The 23,711-nt window shown below is 36.1% G+C and overlaps 1 protein-coding gene across 1 annotated transcript in view; it reads left to right on the top strand.

Moving 5' to 3' along the window:
• Positions 1-23,711, top strand: part of HMCN1 (hemicentin 1) — a 443,754-nt gene that overhangs the window by 321,690 nt on the left and 98,353 nt on the right. The window contains exons 49-58 of the mRNA XM_032137046.1: positions 1,982-2,173; positions 4,561-4,734; positions 6,389-6,502; positions 7,340-7,485; positions 11,706-11,856; positions 13,390-13,584; positions 15,063-15,176; positions 18,113-18,300; positions 19,782-19,878; positions 23,142-23,303. Coding sequence (XP_031992937.1) covers positions 1,982-2,173; positions 4,561-4,734; positions 6,389-6,502; positions 7,340-7,485; positions 11,706-11,856; positions 13,390-13,584; positions 15,063-15,176; positions 18,113-18,300; positions 19,782-19,878; positions 23,142-23,303 — 1,533 coding nt within the window. The remainder of the gene's footprint in view (positions 1-1,981; positions 2,174-4,560; positions 4,735-6,388; positions 6,503-7,339; positions 7,486-11,705; positions 11,857-13,389; positions 13,585-15,062; positions 15,177-18,112; positions 18,301-19,781; positions 19,879-23,141; positions 23,304-23,711) is intronic.

Below are 23,711 nucleotides of genomic sequence, written 5' to 3'. Positions count from 1 at the left end.
TCTTTTGAAAAATTATTCTGCTTCTACTTACATGTATATTTATCTTGCCCTACCTTTTTAAATTTTTGTTTCCTTCCCTGTGTTTGTGCCTTCCTTTTCTTTTCCTTTTTTTCTTAAGTTTCATTTCAAAGAAATAGGTAGGAGTTTTGGTGAAAGAATGGCATTATTTTGTAGTGGGGATTTTCCAAGAACAATATTGTTACCTTTTGTTAGCATGTTTGAATATTACAAAGGGAATATAGAGTAGGAAAAATAAAAATTCTAAAACCAGTTTCACCATCTTTACCAGTAAATTGATTTCTTGCATATAATAAAAATAAACACGTCTCTAAGAGGATATTTTCAAGGCTGTCTTTTTATTGTAGACGGCCTTGCAGTTTTAAAGTAAGAATGAAAGTAGCCCCGCCAGGCGCGGTGGCTCACGTCTGTAATCCCAGCACTTTGGGAGGCAGAGGCGGGTGGATCACGAGGTCAGGAGATCGAGACCATCCTGGCTAACACAGTGAAACCCTGTCTCTACTAAAAATACAAAAAATTAGCCGGGCGTGGTGGTGGGCACCTGTAGTCACAGCTACTCGGGAGGCTGAGGCAGGAGAATGGCGTGAACCTGGGAGGCGGAGCTTGCAGTGAGCCGAGATTGCGCCACTGCACTCCAGCCTGGGCGACAGAGCAAGACTCCGTCTCAAAAAAAAAAAAAAAAGAGAATGGAAGTAGCCCATAACATTTTATGGAAAGTCAGAGTTTTAAGGAAGATTCAATGAGTTTCTTATTTCATTGTTTGTCTGCCTTATGTGAGCAATAAATTCAAATAAGCAGAGGGGGGAATGTTTCTATTTTAAGAAAGGCAGATATAAAGAGTGTGATATATACTATTAACCTGTTAATTTTTTTCTAGAAATAATATAGTAATTTACAACAGTTGCATAGACCAGCATTGCCTAAATTTTATAAAATCCTCCCTTCAAGCTAGTATATCATCCTAGCCCTCTTTCCTAACATGACTTGCTTTTATGGTTTAAAAATTTTTTTTAAATATTTGAATAATTTAAAACTTAATATTAACGTAGATCTCATTTGAAAATAAAAACACAGGATCTCTTCCTGGAGGCTGTAAATATTAAAGAATAATTAATATATTTTTATCTCTATTGATCTGTTCAATATTCTGCCATCTATCTATGATAGAATCCTGGCATAGACTCAAAATATCTGCTTGTTGAATTAATTAAAGGTTTTGCTTTTTTACAGCTTTTTGTCAAAAATATAAAATCTTTTAAAAAAATTTTTCTATGAGGGCAGGCACGGTGGCTCACACCTGTAATCCCAACACTTTGGGAGGCCGAGGCAGGTGGATCACAAGGTCAGGAGATCAAGACCATCCTGGCTAACACGGTGAAACCCCGTCTCTACTAAAAATACAAAAAAATTAGCCAGGTGTGGTAGCAAGCACCTGTAGTCCCAGCTACTTGGGAGGCTGAGGCAGGAGAATGGAGTGAACCCGGGAGGTAGAGCTTGCAGTGAGCCGAGATCACACCACTGCACTCCAGGTCATCTCCAAAAAAAAAAAAAAAAAGTATATGAATACAAAGGTGTTCATGAATAATAGTTTTAATAAAAATGAATGCTGCATTATTTTAAAACTGTACTTTACTATCAAAATATTTAGTTGTAATAGTCTAAAAATAGTATAAATTTAGTTATTTAGTTAAACACAAAGGTCAATTTAGAATCATTTCACTTATAGATGAACACTAACCTACATTTGAAAGTGATTTATAATCTATGCATATTTTTAAAGTCAACATAACCATTATTATTATAAAATAAGTTAGCTTGCATAGTTATTTTTAAATGAATGTTTACTGCAGTGTTTTAGACGTAGGATATGTAGGAAAACAAATGAGTGAAAACCTCCTCTTTCAAAGTTTATCCATTGTATACATGTAATTATTAGCTGACTCTTAGAAATGGCTTTTTACAGGGAATCCAGTGCCAGAAATTACATGGCACAAAGATGGGCAGCCCCTCCAAGAAGATGAAGCCCATCACATTATGTCTGGTGGCCGTTTTCTTCGAATTACCAATGTCCAGGTGCCACACACTGGAAGATATACATGTTTGGCTTCCAGTCCAGCTGGCGACAAGAGCAGGAGCTTCAGTCTTAATGTATTTGGTAGGCGTGGGCTTTTCTTCCTATCTTAAAGAATCTGACGTGACTGTAGGCTAAATTTTCCTGTCTTGTTCTGTTCAAGCAATGTTTCCATCGTATAATTTCATCATGTAAGGAGGACCAGTGCTTGTGTACATTTACTATTTTTCCTGAATTAATTTATAAATTCGTTTATGACATATGGAATACCTACTATGTTCTAGGCACAGTGTTTTGTGCTAGGGACACAACTCTGAATAAGATAGACTAATCAGTAGTAAAGGATAAAGATATGTTGGTCAAAGAGAAGCAGGTAAACAGTGATTGGGTCTCAACCTGAGATATTCTATCCTTTTTTTTTGTGAGACTTAGCCATTATTGGAAATTGGCCATATTATAGTCTTTGTGGAGTAAGAGTGATGAAATAACTGTGTGTTGGTATATTCAGTTCTTGCTTATGTCCCAGGAAAGACATTAAAATAGATTTTTAACTTGTGCTCATTTTTTGAAATTTGTACCACGTGAATTTATTGTATTAGATTCCTAATATCAAATAATTCTACTAAAATCAACTGACCTATATGTGAGTATAAAAATTTGTATAGTTGTTTGTTTTTATAGTTATTGGTTATACCATTTAAAGAGTACAAAGATACCACCATAGATAGAAACTTCTCATATTGAACACAGCCCTCAAGGAGCTGATAGTCTAATTGAGTAGGGGAGATATATGTGCAAGAAAAATTAAATCAAAATACCAGATACTGTATAAGTGTCAATATTGTATTGTGTATAAGTGTATAAATTGAAACTTATAAATGTCGTGTGTGTAAGTGTATAAATTGACATACAGTATCTGGCATTATATATATGTTCATTCATCCATTCATTCATTCATTGAAGACTGAGGGATCTAGATCTGAATCAAAGCCCTTTTCCACCAACTTCATAAAGTTCATAAAGTAGAGGCTATTTAAGTGCATGTGTTTGCAACTTCCAATCTACCCGGCCAAAAATTCAGTGCCTTTACCTTTCCTTTTCTCGGAGGATAACTTATCCTTCTTGTTCAGTTACTCCTTGCACTTACACCCTCAACCCTGTATCTTTCCACCATCTGCCTTACTTGCAGCTTCACCGTCTACTGTCTCCACCACTTCATATTTTAACCATGCCCAGATATCTATACTTGCTGTCCTACTGAAAACAGGCTCTGTCTGACACTACTCTGGCAAGCACTTCCCTTTTGCTAGGTCCAGCAAATATCTTGCAGTCCCAATTTTAATGTTTTGTACATTTTGATCTCTTTTTTCCTTCACAATGATCTTTCCCAGTTATTCTCGCATATCTTGGTTTGCTCTCTTTCTCTGCCCTTTATGGAAGCTTGGGCCACCTCTTAAATACTGGGTTCCCTAGTGTTCTGTCCTTACTTCACTGCTTGTGTTACTCTACATATTCTCTTCAAGTAATACAATTCATTCCCAGATGTTTAATTATCTTCTATACACAAGAAACTTCTAAAAATGTATACCTCTAACCCAGATCTTTCTTGCAAGGTTCGAGTTCCTATATAGAATTGCTTGTCGGGCATTTCCACCTGAAATTCCCATAAGCACTTAAAATACAAGATATTCAGAATTGAACAAACTATTTTCCCTTCCTAAATGAGCACATCTTTCTACATTTTATATTTTTATGTTGCTTCTCTGCAGTTTAGGTTCCCAAGCAAGCAAACTGGAAGTTATATTTGACTTCAGTTTCCTTTAGCCCCAGTTTCCATAATCAAGTCCTGTCAGTAATGCCCTAAGTCTTTCTTTACTTGCTCCTTCCACTTTATACCTTCCTTTAATGCTCTAGTTCAGTCCCTCATTGTATTTTATAAAACAAATGTACCTGTCTCAGCTATCCTTGCTTCCAATATTGATCCACTTGAGTTCCTCCTCTCGATACACCCTGCTTGCCCCTCATTGCTTACAATTTAATACTACCAATATGTTCCCGCTTACTAGTCTCTGCTTTCATCTGCTAACTACCACTGATCCTTTAAGGCTCACTTTAAATCCTCTTCCTTTAATAGGCCTTCTCTAATGAGACTCTTCACACTACACACCTCAGACTGGACTGAATGCTAACTCATTTCCAAAAAACCTCCATTTACCTTGTACCAACATTCCCATTATTGCCCTTACTACATTATGTTTTTTTATGTGTTATGGTTCCTTCTTTATGTGTCATCTCCTCCATTACCCTATGAGTTTTTTGAGGGATCACTCTCTTTTGTGTAAATAATAATAATTTGTTTTCTGTAACTGCTAGGGAATGAAATTATAAAAATACATATAATGGTAATTTAGAAATGCACAAATACACAAATTTCTACATATATTTCTTCAACGAATTTTCATCTTTTTCAGTATCTCCTACAATTGCTGGTGTAGGTAGTGATGGCAGCCCTGAAGATGTCACTGTCATCCTTAACAGCCCCACATCTTTGGTCTGTGAAGCTTATTCGTATCCTCCAGCTACCATCACCTGGTTTAAGGATGGCACTCCTTTAGAATCTAACCGAAATATTCGTATTCTTCCAGGTAATTCAATTGCTTCAGATGTCCAAGATGCATCTGCGTCATCTACTAGTCTAGAAAAGCAGAATCATTGGTTACTTTTTATAAAAACACCTATGTTTTGTTGGTTGTGTTATGTTCTGTGCAGCCTGGTTCCTAATAGGCCACAGGCTGGTCCCAGTCCATGGCGTGGGGATTGGGACCTCTGCTGTAAAGTACTGAAAATTACTTTTTAAAAGATCAGAAGAATACCCAAATTAAAAGGCAAATAAACAAATGCCACAATGTAATTAACTGCTAAAACATATTATAATATGAATGCCAAAAAGGGTAGAAATTCACTCCGGGTTAAATATTAACTCTCCTTCAAAGTTTAATTCAAAGTGAGAGAGTTTGTTCCTCTTTACTGCATGGAAATAGATAATGCAAATAAAAAGAAAAAGGATTATTTCTGGCTTTAAGAGACTGACAGTCTTATGTTGAGGAGAGGTAATATGTGCAAAGAGTTGATTAAGAACATGAATCTGTGAAAAATCATGGATTCTGAATAGTCAGGGGGTATGATAAATAGGGAGTGAGTTTTATAAGAATTCAAATGAAGAAGGTGTGTGCGGTGGTTCACACCTGTAATCCTAGCACTTTGGGAGGCTGAGGCGGGCGGATCACGAGGTCAGGAGATTGAGACCATCCTGGCTAACACAGTGAAACCCTGTCCCTACTAAAAAAATACAAAAAATTAGCTGGGCGTGGTGGCACATGCCTGTAGTCCCAGCTACTCAGGAGGCTGAGGCAGGAGAATCGCTTGAACCTGGAAGGTGGAGGTTGCAGTAAGCTGAGATCATGCCACTGCACTCCAGCATGGGCGACAGAGCAAGACTCGGTCTCAAGAAAAAAAAAAAAACAAAAAGACTTCAAATGAAGAAATGGCCGCTGTAGGCTGAAGTGGTCAGAAAAAGCTTTGTTGCTTAGTCAGAACTTGGACCAGACTTTAACGAACATTCTAGAATTTAGTTGATTGGAAATGAGTTAGGAGAGGTTTCAGTTCCATCAGGGTAACCTGTGTGGGAAAAGTACAAAGTGAGAATGGCCTAGCCCTGTGCAATAGAATTCTCACCCACTACCCGAAACTTGAGTGGAAATATTGTGTGTATGTATGTTGGCAGAGGGGCAGGAAATAAGATCAGCAAGAAAAACTGGAGTCATGTTTTGAATGCCTGAATTAAGAATTAAGAGTTCTTACTTTATATGTTGGTCAATTGAGAAAGACTGAAAATATTTAAGAAGGATAGGACCAAAATAAAAACTTTGCTTCAGCACAATTAATTTCTCTTGTAGGCTAGGTAGATAAGAGGAAAAGATGATTAAGGCAGAAACCTATTTGTGAAGAGGATGAAAGACCTTATGAAGGATCTTAGCTGGAGTGGTATACAAAGGCATGGCAGGTCTGAATGAGCATGAAAGTCATCACCACGGAGCACCACTGGGGACTCAGCAGCTGTGCTCAGATACCATGCAATCCCCATCAGTATTGTAGTTTATCTTATATCATATGTCCATCACAGAATTGTCATATGTAAAAAGAAATATGTTAACAAGAAGATGTAAACCCCTGATAGTCTGTGTGTACTCCACTGTCACTGTGATTTTAGAGACTCTTTGATGTCCCATGATTTTACAGGAGGCAGAACTCTGCAGATCCTCAATGCACAGGAGGACAATGCTGGAAGATACTCTTGTGTAGCCACGAATGAGGCTGGAGAAATGATAAAGCACTATGAAGTGAAGGTGTACAGTAAGTTCTGAAAGAATACTGTGTTTCATAGCTTCCCCAATTTTTCTAACTTTTTCAATCCTGTTTTTCATTATGGGTTCATAATTATTTATATTCATCATTAAAGACTAGTTTGTGCAGCTTACTTTATTAAGGATGGAAGTTGAATTAAGCATTGTGTCTATGGCCTCAATTGCTTAAAGACGTGAAGAGCCCACTAAATCTGCTCATTACTCTCTTGTTGGAGACTTTGTCAGTGGCATTTCCTTAAGTTTCTCCGTTTTTCCTTCTGAATTACCCTCTGGGTTGAGGTGTAGTACTTTCATGTACAAAACTGTTGTTAGATGCATGTGTTCTGATCAACAGCCCAAGATGAGGTCATTAGTGACTTTGAGCTATTCCAATGTACATTGACCTATAAATAAAAGGCAAAGCTAACACTGCCATTAATAGGACTCATATTTCAGAATTTTGCTTTTGTGTTTGTAAAGGAAGAGTATCTTTCTGATTATCTTTTGTTCTTTGACTTGGTACCCTTAATGACCAATAAAATACATCTTATGGATCATGTTCAGATTATGTCTGTGGACCTGGAACAAACGAAGCTAACTGTTCTGTAAAGGACATTAGCTTTATTGGCAGTATTATAATGATAAAGGGAGAAAGAGATTTCCCGTTCCATCTTGTATTTGAACACTCTTTCATAAGATGTTAACTTAGATACTTAAAGAAAGGTCAGCATAGAATGCCTCTGTTATTTCCTTGTTTTCTTGATAAGTAATCCTCAGTGTGATTTCTGTGGTATTCCATATATTGAAAATAACCAATGTCTAACTCTTTAATATTTATTTTATGCAGTTCCACCCATAATCAATAAAGGGGACCTTTGGGGGCCAGGTCTTTCCCCTAAAGAAGTGAAGATCAAAGTAAACAACACTCTGACCTTGGAATGTGAAGCTTATGCAATTCCTTCTGCCTCCCTCAGCTGGTACAAGGATGGACAGGCCAGTCACAACTTTTTTCATTTGCTGATGATTTCTTAAAGACTAAAATGGTCAATTGAAAAGAAATAAATAAATAGACACAAGTGACTCAGAGAATCAATGTGATCTTAAAACTAGCAAATGCCATGCTCCTAGAATCTAAAACTTAAAAAAAAACCCAACCAACCTGAATGATGTTCAACAATGTTAGCATTATTCCATCACTGGAAAGTTTGCATAATTATTTTTGTATATATTAGCAGTTGTCTATGAAAATCTGGCCACCCTCCCACTGGAGAAGTTAGGGAAACAGTTCTTTTCATTTTTTTGCTGTTGTTATTTTGCGGTTTTACAGAATAAGTAAACTTGGTAAAGAAGCAATGCATAAATGTTGCTATCCCAGGTAAGAATGACAGGTATAACATGGGTACTAAATTTACTAAAGTTACTCCGATATTCTTTAAGTATCTTTAACTCTTTTACAAAAGGTAATATTTTTAAATATTCCAAGATAAAGAAAAAAAGCTTAAAAAGATGATGAAGGGCCCAGTACAGTTAACTGGGAACAGAGAACCTTTAAATAAAGGACAGATCCTTCAGTTCTGTGATCTGACTTTCAGACCACACATCCATATTTCTCATTCAACTTATGTTCTTCCATGCATGTTTTAAAAGACATATGTGCTGTTGATCTTAGACCAAAATAGATTTTTAAGCAGCTGTTAACACCGTACTTAATACAGATGTGAAACAGCTAAGCTGCTGTTTGTCCTGTTTTACACATAATCAACCAAATAGTCAGTCAAATTCCAGTTGTAGAAGTTCAGATCATAATCATGATTTAAGATGCAGGAAAGATATAGCTTTATTTTTTCAGATCTCAGATGAATTTTGCAATATTGGCAGCCAGAAAAAAAGTCATCTCTTATAAAATAAGCAAGTTTCATCTAGAAGCCATTGCAAAAGAGAAAATACAGAATTCCCACCATGCTCTGTTTATAGTTTCTTTTCTGACTACAAGCACACTTCATAGTACAATATCAATTCTTTATGAATTTACTTGGAAACAAATAATCCCTTTCTCCTTTGAAAAGATTTTATTTTTAATCTTTTCTAAAGTTGTTTCATTCCTTATAGTCACCACATATGCTCACGTGTACATGAACACATACACACATTAAAAACTGGGTAAAGACTAAAAGTGCACAGGAAATGAGGCATTTTTGTCTTATTTTTGAAAATTTCATTATAAGTAGTTAAATTACAGCTTCAAGTTCAGGCTTTGAAATTGACCCAATTATGATGCTTTACACTGCTAGATTTTTTAGGGTTTGCAATTGGTCTCCTAGAATGTGAACAAAAACCTACTATTTGAAAATTTATTTTCCATATTCATTCTCCTGTTATTTCAGTCTTCAGATGAGCAACACTAAAGTGAAGTAGTGTTTTCAAGAAAAGAAACACAACATATATTGACATACATTAAAAACTGGACAAAGTATTGGCCAATAAGTTTTGATAGAATCTTGAGTTTTATTTATTCATACCCTGAAGTTTTTCTTTTAGCAAAGAAAATTTAAATTATGCTACTTTTATATAAGTGATACAATGTTAATAATGATTAATTGCATTCTGAATTATTTGTTGAGCATCTACTATTTGTCAGACACTGTTTTAAATGCAGGGAATACAGCTATGAAAGAAACAGGCCGGGCGTGGTGGCTCACGCTTGTAATCCCAACACTTTGGGAGGCCGAGGCGGGCGGATCATGAGGTCAGGAGATCGAGACCACAGTGAAACCCCGTCTCTACTAAAAATACAAAAAAGAAATTAGCCGGGCGTGGTGGCGGGCACCTGTAGTCCCAGCTACTCGGAGAGGCTGAGGCAGGAGAATGGCGTGAACCCGGGAGGCGGAGCTTGCAGTGAGCCGAGACTGCGCCACTGCACTCCAGCCTGGGCGACAGAGCGAAACTCCGTCTCAAAAAAAAAAAAAAAAAAAAAAACTAAACCAAACCAGTAAGATGTAATGTGTCAGGTGGGGCAGGTATCATAGAGAAAACTCAATATGAGAGAAGGAAACCAAGGGTGGAGAGTGTGATTTCTTACTTAGGGAAGACCTCACTGATAAGGTGACATTTAAACAGAAACCCAAAGAAAGTGAAGGAAGCAGACATAAAATAATAGAGGGCAAAATATTCCAAAGTAGAGAGCACAGCAAGGGCAAAGACCCTGAGGCATTTGGGCTGAAGTGCAGTGACAGATGGGAACAGAAAATGTGAGCAGAAGACTAATGGAGAGCCAAATCATGCTGCCCTTTGCTCCAGTTGGCCTGTATTCTGACGGAAAGCCAACTGGGAAATTTTGAACACAAGAATGACATGACATAATATGACTTAAGGTTTTAAGCAGATTGCATTTCTTTCTGTACTTGGAGAATAAAGAAAAGGTCCAGCTATGAAGTTATTGCAATGGTTATGGCAATTGCATCTCCACCAAAAGGGCAATGGTTGTTGCTTGGACCAAGGTGGTAGTAGGATGTGTGGGATGTGTAGGAAGGAGATAAAATATAAGTTCAAGATAAGTGAGAGTAGATAGAGAAGAGGTCTAAGGATTAAGCCTCAGGGTACTCCTGTATTTAAAGGTTGGGGAGCAGGGAGCGTAGTATCCCAAAAGATAAGTGAAAAAGGTACTTCAAAATGAACACAAGTTAAACTGGGTTAAATGATACTGATCAGGTAAAATAAGTACTTAGAATTTACCAACATGAATGTCATTGGTGACCTTGGCAAAGAATTTTTGATCAAGAAGAAACGGTGAAAGTCTGATTGGAACATATCAAGAAATGATGGAAGGAAAAAACTGAAGGAAAGTAATTGGAGGCCACAAGTATAGAAAACATTTTTAAGTCATTTGGCAACAAAGGGCAGTAGAAAATATAGAGGTGGGCTGCAGCCAGAGAGGCTTTTGTTTTTGTTTTTTTTTAGGTTGAAATCATCCAGTGGAAAGAAATAAGTTAATGATGATGTAGGTGAGAGAAACACAGTTGCTGGAGGGACGTCCTTGACCAGCAAATTCTCAGAATGGGCAGAAACTGATTTTAACCAGTTAGGGTTTTGCCAGGGGAGTAAAATAAAGGGAGAGAGGCAAAAGAGTTGAGAGTTTTATACAAGGAACGATGATCATGACAGACCTTCTCTGGGTAAGAAGGGAATAGAGGTCAGGAGGAGACTGAGTGGCAGTGAAAATATTGCAAGTCAGTGGACTGTGGGGCCCCCATGGGATAAAAAAAAAAAAAAACTTAAAGAAAATTAGTAATAATAGAAAATTAGGAAGTGATAGTCAGCAAATGAGAGCTTGAAACTGAGATTGTGAAGGGGCATAGTTATTGGTAATTATAAGGTCTAGATATGACTCTCCTATTTAGTGGCTGAGAAAGGGTGAGGGACAAGAAAATTAAAAGAAGGAGATCAAGGAGCTAAGAGAACACAGCATTGGATGATTATCTATGTGGGCATTGAAATCACCAAGAGTTATGAGAAGAGTATCATTAGAAGGAATGATAGTGAGCCCGGAGCTAAAATTTTCAATGAATGAGGGGGAATTTAGTATAAATGAAAATGTTGAGAAGATGGGAAATATTCTATTAGCTATAGGTAATGTTATTGATAAAACACCATAACATTAATAAATGTAAGTTAATATCCTATTTTATGGAATAATTTCAATAAAACATCATAATATAAATATCTTTGGGTTAAAATTTTTTATTTATAAAGTAATAATGTTTCTGAATGAACAAAAGTAATTTAGATCAAATCAGATTATACTAATGTGCTCAATCTTCCATAAAGAAATTCTAACATTTTCTACGAAATTATAAAAGACATGCTTTTTAAATATTATATGAGATCAGTGAAAAAATTTTTCCAACATGAATAAATTAATATGGTAACTAAGAACATATATTTATCATAAAAAATGTATGAATGCATCATGCACAAATGCCTGGTACAAATGTAAACTGTAACAGTGGCAATTTCAATAAATAAAAATTTGATTTGTCCAAAACAATGAGTTTAATCAAAGTAAATCAATTATTTTGATTAAACTATTGTCATGAATGTTTTGCATACAATTTTATTATCATTTATTTAAAAAATCACAAAAACTATCAACTGCATGGCCTCTTAGAGGATTCATTATAGCACTTAATACTAACATTGTTATAATTGAATCACAGCCGCTTAAATCCGATGATCATGTTAATATTGCTGCGAATGGACACACACTTCAAATAAAGGAGGCTCAAATATCAGACACCGGACGATATACTTGTGTAGCATCTAACATTGCAGGTGAAGATGAGTTGGATTTTGACGTGAATATTCAAGGTAATACTAATATGCTTATTGTATGTAATGTAATTTATATGATCTTTCAAAGTAAAAGAAAAGAGATTTGACTTATTTTAAACAGTGTTTTTTTCTGTTGACAATAGTATAAATTCATGATTGAAAATTTAGACTTGAGGATTAAAGAAGGAAATAATCCCATCATTCAGGATTGCCTCTGTTATTTTTATGTGTTTCCTTCTGATATTTTAAAATGTATACTTCTTCTACAAAGTTGAGGTCACACAATATAGATTTCTCTGTTGCATTAGCATTCCCTTAACTTTATGTCATGAAGTTTTAAAAACAGCATTTACATGAAAGGCAGGAAAGTAGTACAGTACAGAATTCAGAGTAATAAAAAACTACCTGTCCACTACTGGGCATATTATCTGGGTGATGAAATAATGTGTACACCAAACCCCCAAAACATGCAATTTACTCATGTAACAAACCAGCACATGTACCCCATGAACATAAAATGAAAGTTGGAATAAATAAATAAATGTAAAAATAAAAACAAGCAAACAACATAACAAAACAGACTTGGAATTGAATGATGATTATGGCTTTTAAAAGCTTTGTGACTTAGTAAAGTTACCTAAATTTTAAGACTGTTTCCTCATTTGTAACATGACTATCTTGTAGAATTGCAATGAATACTAAATGAGATAAAGTATATAAATCTCCTAGCAAAATGATTGAGAAATGATACCTGCCATTATTGTTTATATTGTTACTGTTGATGTTGCTAACTATTCGACATGATTTTTAATAATTATGTCTGTTTCACCAGTTTAATATCCACAAAATATTTATTTAACCAGACTCCTATTGTTGAATGTCTGGGTTGTTTCTAAGCTTTCACCACTCATAAATAATGCTGCACTGAACATCTTTATACATAAAACTTTTGTACATCTTTGATTTTTCATAATTTTCTAAGGGTGGAAATTTTAGGTTAAATGTACTTTTTTCTGTGATAAATTTTATGTTATGCACTCTCTTAATGCTTTTGATGTGAAGGCAAATTGCCTTTCATAAAGTTCATACTTGTCCCCAGGAAAGTATGAAAATGTCCTATTATTTTTGTTAATGGAATTTTTAATCCTGATTGCATAATTTCTTTAGCCTTCTTAGTAAGCCAAATCACTGTGAAATGCTCTCAATTGAACCAGTATTTTTTAATGGTTTCTCAAAATTAGTCTTTCCTGCTGTGTATCATTTAGCAATGCTCCTTCCTGAGAGTGAGCCCCTTTATTGTCTAAGTGCCAGAGCACTTTAACAGGGAGAGCAAAGCATGAGCACAGCATTCTGAGCCTCATATTTCTTGTTCTTCCGCTTGAGAACCAGCTCCGACTTTCGTCTACTACTTTTTTGGCTAAGGGCTAGAGTTGGTGGTGGTGTCAGTACTTGAAATTATTTTCACATTGTCTAATCTATTGCTTTTACAAATCACTCTGGTGAAAACACAGCCAAGATCTTTGTTTAAGCATTTATATGTGACCAACATTTAATGCCTTTCCTCCATAGTTCCTCCAAGTTTTCAGAAACTCTGGGAAATAGGAAACATGCTAGATACCAGCAGGAATGGTGAAGCCAAAGATGTGATCATCAACAATCCCATTTCTCTTTATTGTGAGACAAATGCTGCTCCCCCTCCTACACTGACATGGTACAAAGATGGCCACCCTCTGACCTCAAGTGATAAAGTATTGATTTTGCCAGGTAAAGATGGATACCAACAGGGTGAAAAGCTGACTCTGCCAAATGTGTTTCCTCTCATGTGTTAGAAGAATTGAATTGGTTGGGTCTCTGGCCAAGTAATTTAACTGGCAGTTAGACTGCTGAATGCCACTGGCATCCACGTACCTTCAATCTAGAAGAGTCTTGCTTGAGAATTAGACAATAGGAGAAAATAGCTTAGTAAACTTTTCAGATCTACTACGCATCACTCTATCAACACAAAGTCCTTTGGCTTCCTTGTGCCTCCATTTCTCTATTAGTGCAATAAGATTATCAGTTTGGTTTATATATATTATTAACATAAATGCTAATATATATTTACAGATCATTACTGCTCAGTTTATTAAATACACTTATCATAAATAAATAGGGAAGATTATTAGTTGCAAATATTTAAATTGTTACCTGGTTTATTGATAGCAAAGATATTTAAACTGTTATGGAATAATATTTTCAAGGCTTCTATTTAATTTTAACAAGCATTCAAATATACAAAGCTTATCAAAATTCATCAGATTGTACACTTAAGGTCAGTGCATTAAGTAATTGAATGTAAATATCACCCCAATTAAATAAAAGAGTATCTTAAAAATGAAAAGAGACTAAGTAGATAGGGTAACTCTGTCTAATATGTGATCCTAAATTAGATCTGGGTTTGGGGAAAATGGCTATAAAAAACATTATTGCAACAATAATGAAATTTGATTGTGGACTGTGGATTCAATAGTAGTTTTGTTTCGATTTTAAATTTTCTGTTTTTAATCATTGTAACATGGTTATATAAGGGATTATCCTTGGTATGAAATATGGATTTATGAGTATTTTAGGGGTGAAAGGGCACCATGTCTCCAACTTACTCTTGAATGGTTCAGAAAAAGATTATATACATATGACAGAGAGAGATAAAGCAAATGGAGTGAAATATAAATAATTAGTGAACATGAGTAAAAGTCTTTATGTAATTATTGCAACTTTTCTCTACATTTGAAATTATATCTACATGATATTTAAAAATACACAGCTATCCTCATAAGAATGTATGTAAAATAGTACACTTTATACTTTTACATCCTTGGATATTGCTTTCTCAAACAAGTACTTGCAGCAAATGGTGTAAACTTCTATTGAAAGTGTTCAAAACTATAAAAGCAAGGAGTCACTATATAGTAACATTCCCTAGGAAACATGATGAAGCGCATAGAGTAGCAGTCCCCCTTCTAGGAAAATCTACATGAGCTATTCATTTCTCAGGAGATCCGATTCATATGTTGGGTCACTTTTTAATAATGCAGTGTTTGTTGTGAAAGTGGTATCTGAGATTAAAACTGAACCATTGGATGAAACAGGAACCTTGAAAGAAAATGTAAGGCAGTCATTAGACCCTAAAATTTGTATCTCTGTTTATGGCTTGTGTTCACTCTAAGATGAGAGGAGTAAACATAGTGGGATATTATTTTCAGGAGGGCGAGTGTTGCAGATTCCTCGGGCTAAAGTAGAAGATGCTGGGAAATACACATGTGTGGCTGTGAATGAGGCTGGAGAAGATTCCCTTCAGTATGATGTCCGTGTACTCGGTGAGTTTTTCTTGTTCATTCTTTTACTGAAAAGTATTTTTGAGGAACCAATGTTTGCAGGATGTTACACTAAGCACTTTTGAGACTATAAAGATAACCAGAAACTGATAGTTCTCCCAAGGAGGTAATTATCTTCTACAAATTGACAGCACATTAGTCAGGACTCTTGAAGTATTAAGAAACAAACTGACTTAAATGAAAACAAACAAAAAAAGAATACATTGACTTATGAATCAGAAAAGTCCCAAAATAGAGCTGGCTACAGTCATGTCTGACTTCTGTGGTTCAAATGAGGTCAACCAGACTTTACCTCTCTCTTGACTCTGCTTTTCTTTATTAATGTCACTCTGAGGGAGGGGGATCCCCTTGGATAGCAAGGTGGCCTCTAGCAGCTCTAGGCTTGCATTCTCCTAGTTCCACATTCAAATCAAAGTTTTTTCTCCTTGTATTTACAATTGAAGCCCTAGAATTGAATTTCCGTGGTTTTAATTGGCCAAGTGTGAATAATGTATCCATCCAGAGCCAATCACAGACAGCAAGAGGTTGCAATGTTCTAATTGATAAGGTCTAGTTCGTGTGTCCATCCTTGAACCAAATCACCATCTGAATGCATGAACAGAGAGTTGAAGAAGTATTTTTCCTGTAAGGGAAAAGATAAGTGACATAACAATTAACATAGATTTTAAAGTTCATGAGAGAGTTACAAGGAAAAGAGATGAGATGACAATTAAAAAATCAATGCTGACATTGTCAAGGACAGTGAAGGAATATCTTGGACCACCTGGCTTAACTTGACCTTGTCAGGTTCACAACTACGCCATATGTCCTGCCTGGGATCAGGTTTGAGCCCCAGCTCTAGTTGTGTTTAGCAGCTCTCTCATCAGCAGCTCTCGCAGCAGCAGCTCTCTCACACTAGCTCTCTTACACTGTCCGCCTTTATCTTGGCTTTTTGCTCTGCCTCTGTGGCTCCTCTCAGCAGCCAGCTCCCATGCATATAGCTCTCTCTTGCAGTGTTAGCAGCTTAACTCTTTCTCTCTGGGGACAAGCTGGTTCCTGCCTGCCTTAAAGGAGCCTGGCTCTCCCTTACAGTGGTCAGTAGTATTACTCTCTCTCTCTGGGCACACGCAAGCCATGTCAAGCCATGCTATGCCATGCCAAACTGAGCCCCGTGCACAGTGTCGCAGAGCAGTTGTACCTTCTACAGACAATAGTGGCTCAGAGCCAAGTATGAACTTACACAAACAGGTTATATAGCAAGTAGAGGTGTGTGCCTGCGCATCAATCCCACTGAGTCTTGCAGGCCTGGATGTCTGCCTCTGCCTATTCCTTGACCAAACACATCTGTGTACCTTACAGACCTAAATTTGGAAAGAGTTTAATTCAGGGTGAGTAGGAGTTGATAACATAGGTAGGGAAAGACTGCGATTCAGTGAAATTGAAATGAAACTATGGGATTGGATGGTCAAGGGTAGATGTTCATGCCTCAGGCTGTTATTTTCAATTAGGAAGTTAGCAAGCAAGTTGGAGATGAGTTTAGAAGGTGGAACAAAGCCAGAAAAATTAACTGGCCCCCAGATTCTGAATTAGGGCTGTTTCATGTCTGCTGCTCACCTCCTAGGTGCAGGGAGGGCCACTGAGAACAATTCTGAGTGGTGTAACCCAACTGGTAGGGTGTGGCAGCTGGAGCAGGTGGAAGCAAAGAGCTGAGATGGGGGCCTCTGCATGTCAGTGCCTGAATCTCATAGCCCTCCTAATGCTTCAGCTCTTGATTGGTTTTCTTGATGTTGGGTGGTGATAGTCTCATTTAATCTAAAACTCCAGTTTATTATTTAGTAATCTGCAGTTCAAATTATACATTTTATATTATCTGAAGTATACTAAAATCAATCATGTAGCTTTGAATGTGAAAGTGTGCATTCAAAATAACATTGAAATTCTATTGTGTGCTTTGTGGCATTGAGTATTTTCTTTACAGACTTTCAGTTTAGTTGTTGGAAACCCAGATACCACAAGATAGCATCTACATCAATTTGCAGTCTTTACTGATTGCTAAAGATAAGGTATATTTTTAAAGTGGGGGAAAAATAAGCTTTCAAAACAAAAATGATTATTTTAAAAATCAATTTCTACATTTACCAAAGCAGTCAACATGTGTTCCTAGTTCATTTAACATTTTCATTTTTAAAATTCTATGGGTAACGTGATTTTTCATAACTAATGTGTAGCTGGATTCTATAGTATTGTTTTCAACAAGAATGAACACATGTAGAAAAATCTAGAGTGGGACTTCTCAAACTTTAGCATACATAAAGATCACCTGAAGAGCTTGTTAAGACACAGATTTATTGGCCCCTCCTCAGAGATGCCTATTGAAGTCAGTTGGGGCCCAAGAATTTGCATTTTTAACCAAGCTCCCAGGTGATGCTGATGCTGATACCACTGGTGCTGAGGCTGGGAAACACACTTTGAATCACCCAGGCAACTCCATTCCAAATAAGGCCAAATCTGAACATTTCAACTACACTTTAAAAGGTGTAATTTATCTGTCCCCTCTGGATGACCATATAGACTTAAATATCTATTTATACAGATGCTTCTTATATGTCTGCTTGAAAACTCAGAAGGTATAGTGGGAGGGGCTGAGAGAGAAGTAAAAGATATATTGGAGAAGAATAGAGATTGGGCTAAAGGGGAATGATACTATCTGAGGGATTAGTTTAGTATAAGTGAAGAGAGGGAAGAGAATAAAGCCAAATTCAAATACTGTTTTCACTCCCCCAATTTATTAGCATAAAATGTTACCTGGGGATCATAGTTTCTCCTTCAAGTTTTGCTTCTTTATTATTATCCCAAAGTTTTTAAAGCTGTCAGAAAATTAGCATGATTTAGAAAAGACTGTTGCCCATTTTTATCCCTTTGTTGCAATCCTTTGTTAGTGCCGCCAATTATCAAGGGGGCAAATAGTGATCTCCCTGAAGAGGTCACCGTGCTGGTGAACAAGAGTGCACTGATGGAGTGTTTATCCAGTGGCAACCCAGCACCAAGGAATTCCTGGCAGAAAGATGGACAGCCCTTGCTAGAAGATGACCATCATAAATTTCTATCTAATGGACGAATTCTGCAGGTAAAAGTAAAGATCTAATTTTAAAAGAGCTATTTCACTTTGCATTTTGTAATAATTGTTTTTGACTTTTAAAAATAATTTTTATTAGCTTGTAAATATTATATTTGTAAAAATAACCAACTATCAAAGGTATATAAAATAAAATTCTTCTTCCTCATTCTATTCCCACTACCAGAGGTTACCACTGTTAATAGTTTTGTGTGGATTTTTCCAGAAATGTTCTACACACACATACACACACACCTCAATTGACTACAATATGGCCTTTGTGATAAAAATTGTATTATAAACAAATCATTATTGCAATCCTTTCCATTATATATTTCTGTTGGTAAAATTCTAAATGGTAGGAAGTTCCCTATATATTTAAATTTGTATATAGGCAAAAGGTTGATAATAATAAAAATTATGAAAATCACATACATATCCTGGATTGTTGTTTACCAATGGTGTGTCCATATTCTTCTTTTCACATGTCCTGAAAGAAAGGCACTTGTAGAAATAATACCAATTCTTTTGTTAGGATACAACTTGATAAATTACTTCTTGAGCAAAATAAATAATATTCTATTGGCTCAAGAATCCAAGCATAACCTTCAGTGTATCCAACATAGGACATATCTCATGGAATTCCTTATTCAAAAGAGAATGAGGTTTATTACCTATAAATAACCTTAAATTTTCAAAGTATCTTCTAAATATTGTGACTATTTCTATGTGATAATCATATAACCTCTACCAAAATACTTCAATGGTTCTGTGTCCAAGTCCAAAAGATATATAGTTGGATAGAAATTTCTATGTAATAAAATGAAGAAAACATAATTGTTATATTACCTGCATAAAACAAACCACTCCAAAACTTAATGACTTGAAACAATAAGCAATTATTTAGCTCACAAGCCTGCTGGTTTGCTAGATGATTCTTCCGGATGTGGCCTTGGCTGGGATCGCACACATATCTGGGGCCTAAGTTGCAATAAACTGTGATGATTCCACCCCAAGTGATCTCTACCCTCCAGCAGGCTAACCCTGGCTTCGTCACGTGGTGCTGGCAGGGTTCCAAAAGAGTGAACACAAGTGAACAGGCTTCAGTTTTGAAATGACAGTCGCTTCCATCATGTTCTGTTGACCAAAGCCAGTCACAAGACCAACACAAATTCTACTTCCTGATGGGAGGGGTATCAAAGTCACAATGCCAGAGGCAGAGAGAGGGAAACGGGAGAATAATTTGGGACATTTTTTTCTAGTCAACATACCACAAATATGTATAGAATTACCTTTCCTGATTAAAAATCTTAACACATATTTATTTGATTTACCTAATAAAAGCTAGCTAGCATCAGCACTAGTAGGTACAAAATTTTTTTCTACCTGGTTTTAAATAGAAATAATATATATTATTTATTCTAAAAAATAGACAAATATGACAAGTCGCTTTATTCAAAATTTTATTTGGAATTTCTTCATTTTTCCCTTAGATTCTGAATACTCAAATAATAGATATCGGCAGGTATGTGTGCGTTGCTGAGAACACAGCTGGGAGTGCCAAAAAATGTTTTAACCTCAATGTTCATGGTAAGAGCTCAGTTCCAAAACCATCTGTTAGGGTATGCTTGGAAAAGCAGAAAATTTCTGTTTTAGATTATTTAGGCTTATTTTGTATTTTTTAACTTAAACAATGTGAGGAGCCTGTACTCATTCAATCCCCTCTCTTCTTTCTTTCCACAATGGCTAGTAGGATTTATAAAGTATAAAACTTCCAGGAAGACAGTTTTTATATCACTTCAGTCTCTCAAGAGAAAATAACTACTCCTGCATATTTGAAAGGAAAATCAGAATTTAAAATATTAATGATTACAAGTTTATAAAGTTAGAAGCAAATACAGGTCTTCTACTCATAAAAATCTATGCACTAGTCATGATTGGAACTGGTTTCTGTCCTTAAGTGCAGAATTCATGTTGAGCTATGTCCTCTAGTAACTAATATACTCCCTGGAGAAGAAAAAGTCACTTTGTGGAGTTAAATAATTCCTTTAACACCACCAGCACACCTAATTCATTCATCAAACTCTTTTAAATACATGCTAGACACTCCATAAATACCACTTTTTTGCTAAAAAAAAAAAAGTAGTTGAATATCTACTGCAAAAGAGTAGTTTTATTTTGTGAGATGCTGGTGCTTCCAGAATATTACCTTGGAAATGGTGAATAATCATTATAAAAGATCTCCTTTACATAGGCAATACACACATAAAATTCTAGCTCATTATGGAAGTAACTGAAATTTGAAATGTCATGAAAAATTTCTGCCTTCGAAAGGACTTTTATGTAGCATGATAAATATTCTTCTTTGGTGTGATATATAGTGAGTATTGGTATCTAGCGGTATTTGGTGTTTGTGTAACATATTTAAAACACTTTTATCTTTTTAATTCCAGTACTTAGCACAGTGAGTAACACACTGTAGATGCTTAATAAGTGTCTTTGAAGTTTTTTGAATAGATAAATCTGACCAGAGCAGGAACACATGTGTTATGAATTCTCAGGAAGAGTGAATTAGTTAAACAAACATAATCATTGTGAAAGCACACATTCTAATCTGTGAAGTACAGTAAATATTGGAAAATAAAATATTGGTTAGTTTTCCTGATTGCTCAAGGCAAAATTCATTTTTCCTTCTCTATGACAAAAAAGCATCTTGTAAATACCCCAATTGTAGCAGTTCCATATGTTGCCTTGTGTTATCATCATATATCTGTATCTTTGCCTCTATCCCATAACTTCATTTAAGTGCTCTCGGCAGATGGCCATATCTTACTTATCTTGGTCTCCCTAAACCTAGAATGGTGTCTATAGTTGTGGTAGTTGCTAAATAAATGTTTTCTGAGTGTTTATTATATTTTCTTCATAATCGTTGCCTCTTTGCAATGTACAGTAGAAACACCTGAAGGGGGACAGTAACTTGTGAGGAAGTAATCACTAGTGTTTTACCAATAAGGATTGGACTTCAGAAATGTGTTTCTTCTTTCACCAGTTAATGATGTCTTGAGTTCCTGACTGCAATCAGGAACTCATTACTTAAATATTGGAAAATTCATTTGAGGGGAAATAATGTAAATTATTTTCATGTAAAACAATACCATTTGTTATCTCCCTCTACAACTATGCTTGCTTCTTTTGTACTCCTTCAGTCTGTTGGCATCTTAGGTTTTAGCTCTTTTCACTTTCCTTCATAGCCAGCTTAATTTTTGTGGAACAGCATTTCAATCACTTCTCTTAGCCCATATCTTCTCATCACTCTTGCTCAGTAAAAGCTCAAATCTGCATATAACAACAAGGACAACAAACTGACTGCTTGAAACCTACCAGGTGCTGTGCCAAATGTTTTATGTAGGTTATTTCACTTCATTATCTCAATAACCATACGTGCTTGCTACCATTTTATGCCTCCCCTGGAGGTGAAAAAGGTGAGGCTCAGTGAGATTAAGTAACATGCTCAAAGTTATGCAGCTTGCAAATGCTGCACCAGGATTTTAATGCAGGCAGTTTATTCTATAAATTTTATACCTGCTTCTCTCTAATGCCTCTCACTAAATTCCACATCTGTACACTACCTGCACTTAGGTAGCTCACCATAGCTGAAGGAAATCTTGAAGCCAGGAATATTGATGTCATTATAAATTCATAGTAACAGCTTGAACTGAGCCCTCCATGCTGATTGCAACTTGTCGTTTTGTCTCTACACTATAGTGATTCTCTTAAACCTTCACGCCCTCCTCAAAAATATCAAGTGGCCACTATCTTGGTCTGCTCAGGCTGCTTTAACAAGACCAGAGACTGTGTGGCTTAAAGAACAGAAATTTATTTTCTCAAAGTTCTAGTGGCCGGAAAGTCCAAGATCAAGGTACTGGCAGGGTTTGGTGTCTGGAGAAGGCTCTCCACCTGGCTTGCAGACAGCTGCTTTGTCTGCCCATGGCCTGAGATAGCCGTTCTTCTGAGTGTGCTTGGGGGGAGAGGGCCAGTTCTCTGGTGGCTCTTGTTAAAGGACACTAATCCTAAGGAATCATTTGACCTTAATTGCTTCCTTAAAGGCCTCATCTTCAAATACAGCCACACTGGGACTTAGGGCTCCAACATATGTATTTGAGGGGACAGAAACATTCAGTTCATAACAGCCCCCTCTCACTTTCTCTCAGTAAGTATTAACACTTTCACCTTCTCTTTTGCAGGGAAAAGAGAAAGCATATTCTAGAAATCCACCTCAAATTCCTACCATCAAATTGGGAGTACTGACTACATCTGTTCCTGCTATTTCTTTCTTCCTTCTTGTTAAAATAAGAGAAATTCATTGCTCTACCTTCCAAAGGCCAAAGTCTAAGCTGACTCTAGATCCCTGCCCCATTATCTCCTAAAAAAAAACCCACCATCTCCTCCTGTCTCTTTAATATTGAAATTCTCACTATTATCTCCTTCTCTACAGCACTTAAGTAAAAATAAAATATTAAAAACAAGATTATTCAAATATACTTAATGAAAAGCACATTAGGTCTCCTTTGTACATTGACAAAATCATCTTAGGAATTGTCGACTATGTTTTACAAATAAAATGCAGAATAATTTTGTCTCTGAAAATTCTAGTGCTCTCTTTCAATTGGGAAAAATAAACTCCAACGTGAGTTTGATGAAGGCATTAGGGAATTGTAAGACATCCAGCTAGATAATGAACAGAATCATTAACTCAGTCCTTTAGCAGAGTACAGTGGTTGAATTTATATTTAGTAAATGGGAATCTATGTTGATAACACCTGCTTTCACTTTTAATATATTTACTATTATAGTTCCTCCAAGTGTCATTGGTCCTAAATCTGAAAATCTTACCGTCGTGGTGAACAATTTCATTTCTTTGACCTGTGAGGTCTCTGGTTTTCCACCTCCTGACCTCAGCTGGCTCAAGAATGAACAGCCCATCAAACTGAACACAAATGCTCTCATTGTGCCTGGTAAGGAACTTCTTATTATAAATCAGGCAAAATGTTCTCATCTTTATTTTAATACAAATGGCATTTCAAATTAGTCTCTTTCCAAACTTTTGTCATGCTTCATTTATTTATTCACAGTAAATGCCTCTCTTTGCCCATTTGGGGTCATTAAGGTAAGATTGTGTAGACTTCTCTGATTTTAGTAGGAATGTACAAATAACAAGGTCTCCTTCAAGAAATGATAAAATTTAGAAAGAGAACAGCTTAGAATGGCCTAGTAATACCAAGTGGTAGATGGCAAATAGTACTTTCATTGGATACATCTGCTGGTTGTTTTTAATCCTAAAGTTCCTTAAGGATAGATGATAGACATAGATAGATAGATAGATAGATAGATAGATAGATAGATAGATAGATAGATAGATAGAT

This window comes from Hylobates moloch, unplaced genomic scaffold (assembly GCF_009828535.3).
Source record: "Hylobates moloch isolate HMO894 unplaced genomic scaffold, HMol_V3 SCAFFOLD_18, whole genome shotgun sequence".
In the NCBI taxonomy this organism is placed as follows: Eukaryota; Metazoa; Chordata; class Mammalia; order Primates; family Hylobatidae; genus Hylobates; species Hylobates moloch.
Note: the sequence above shows the minus strand (reverse complement) of the source record. Positions and strands in the feature narration are given on the sequence as shown.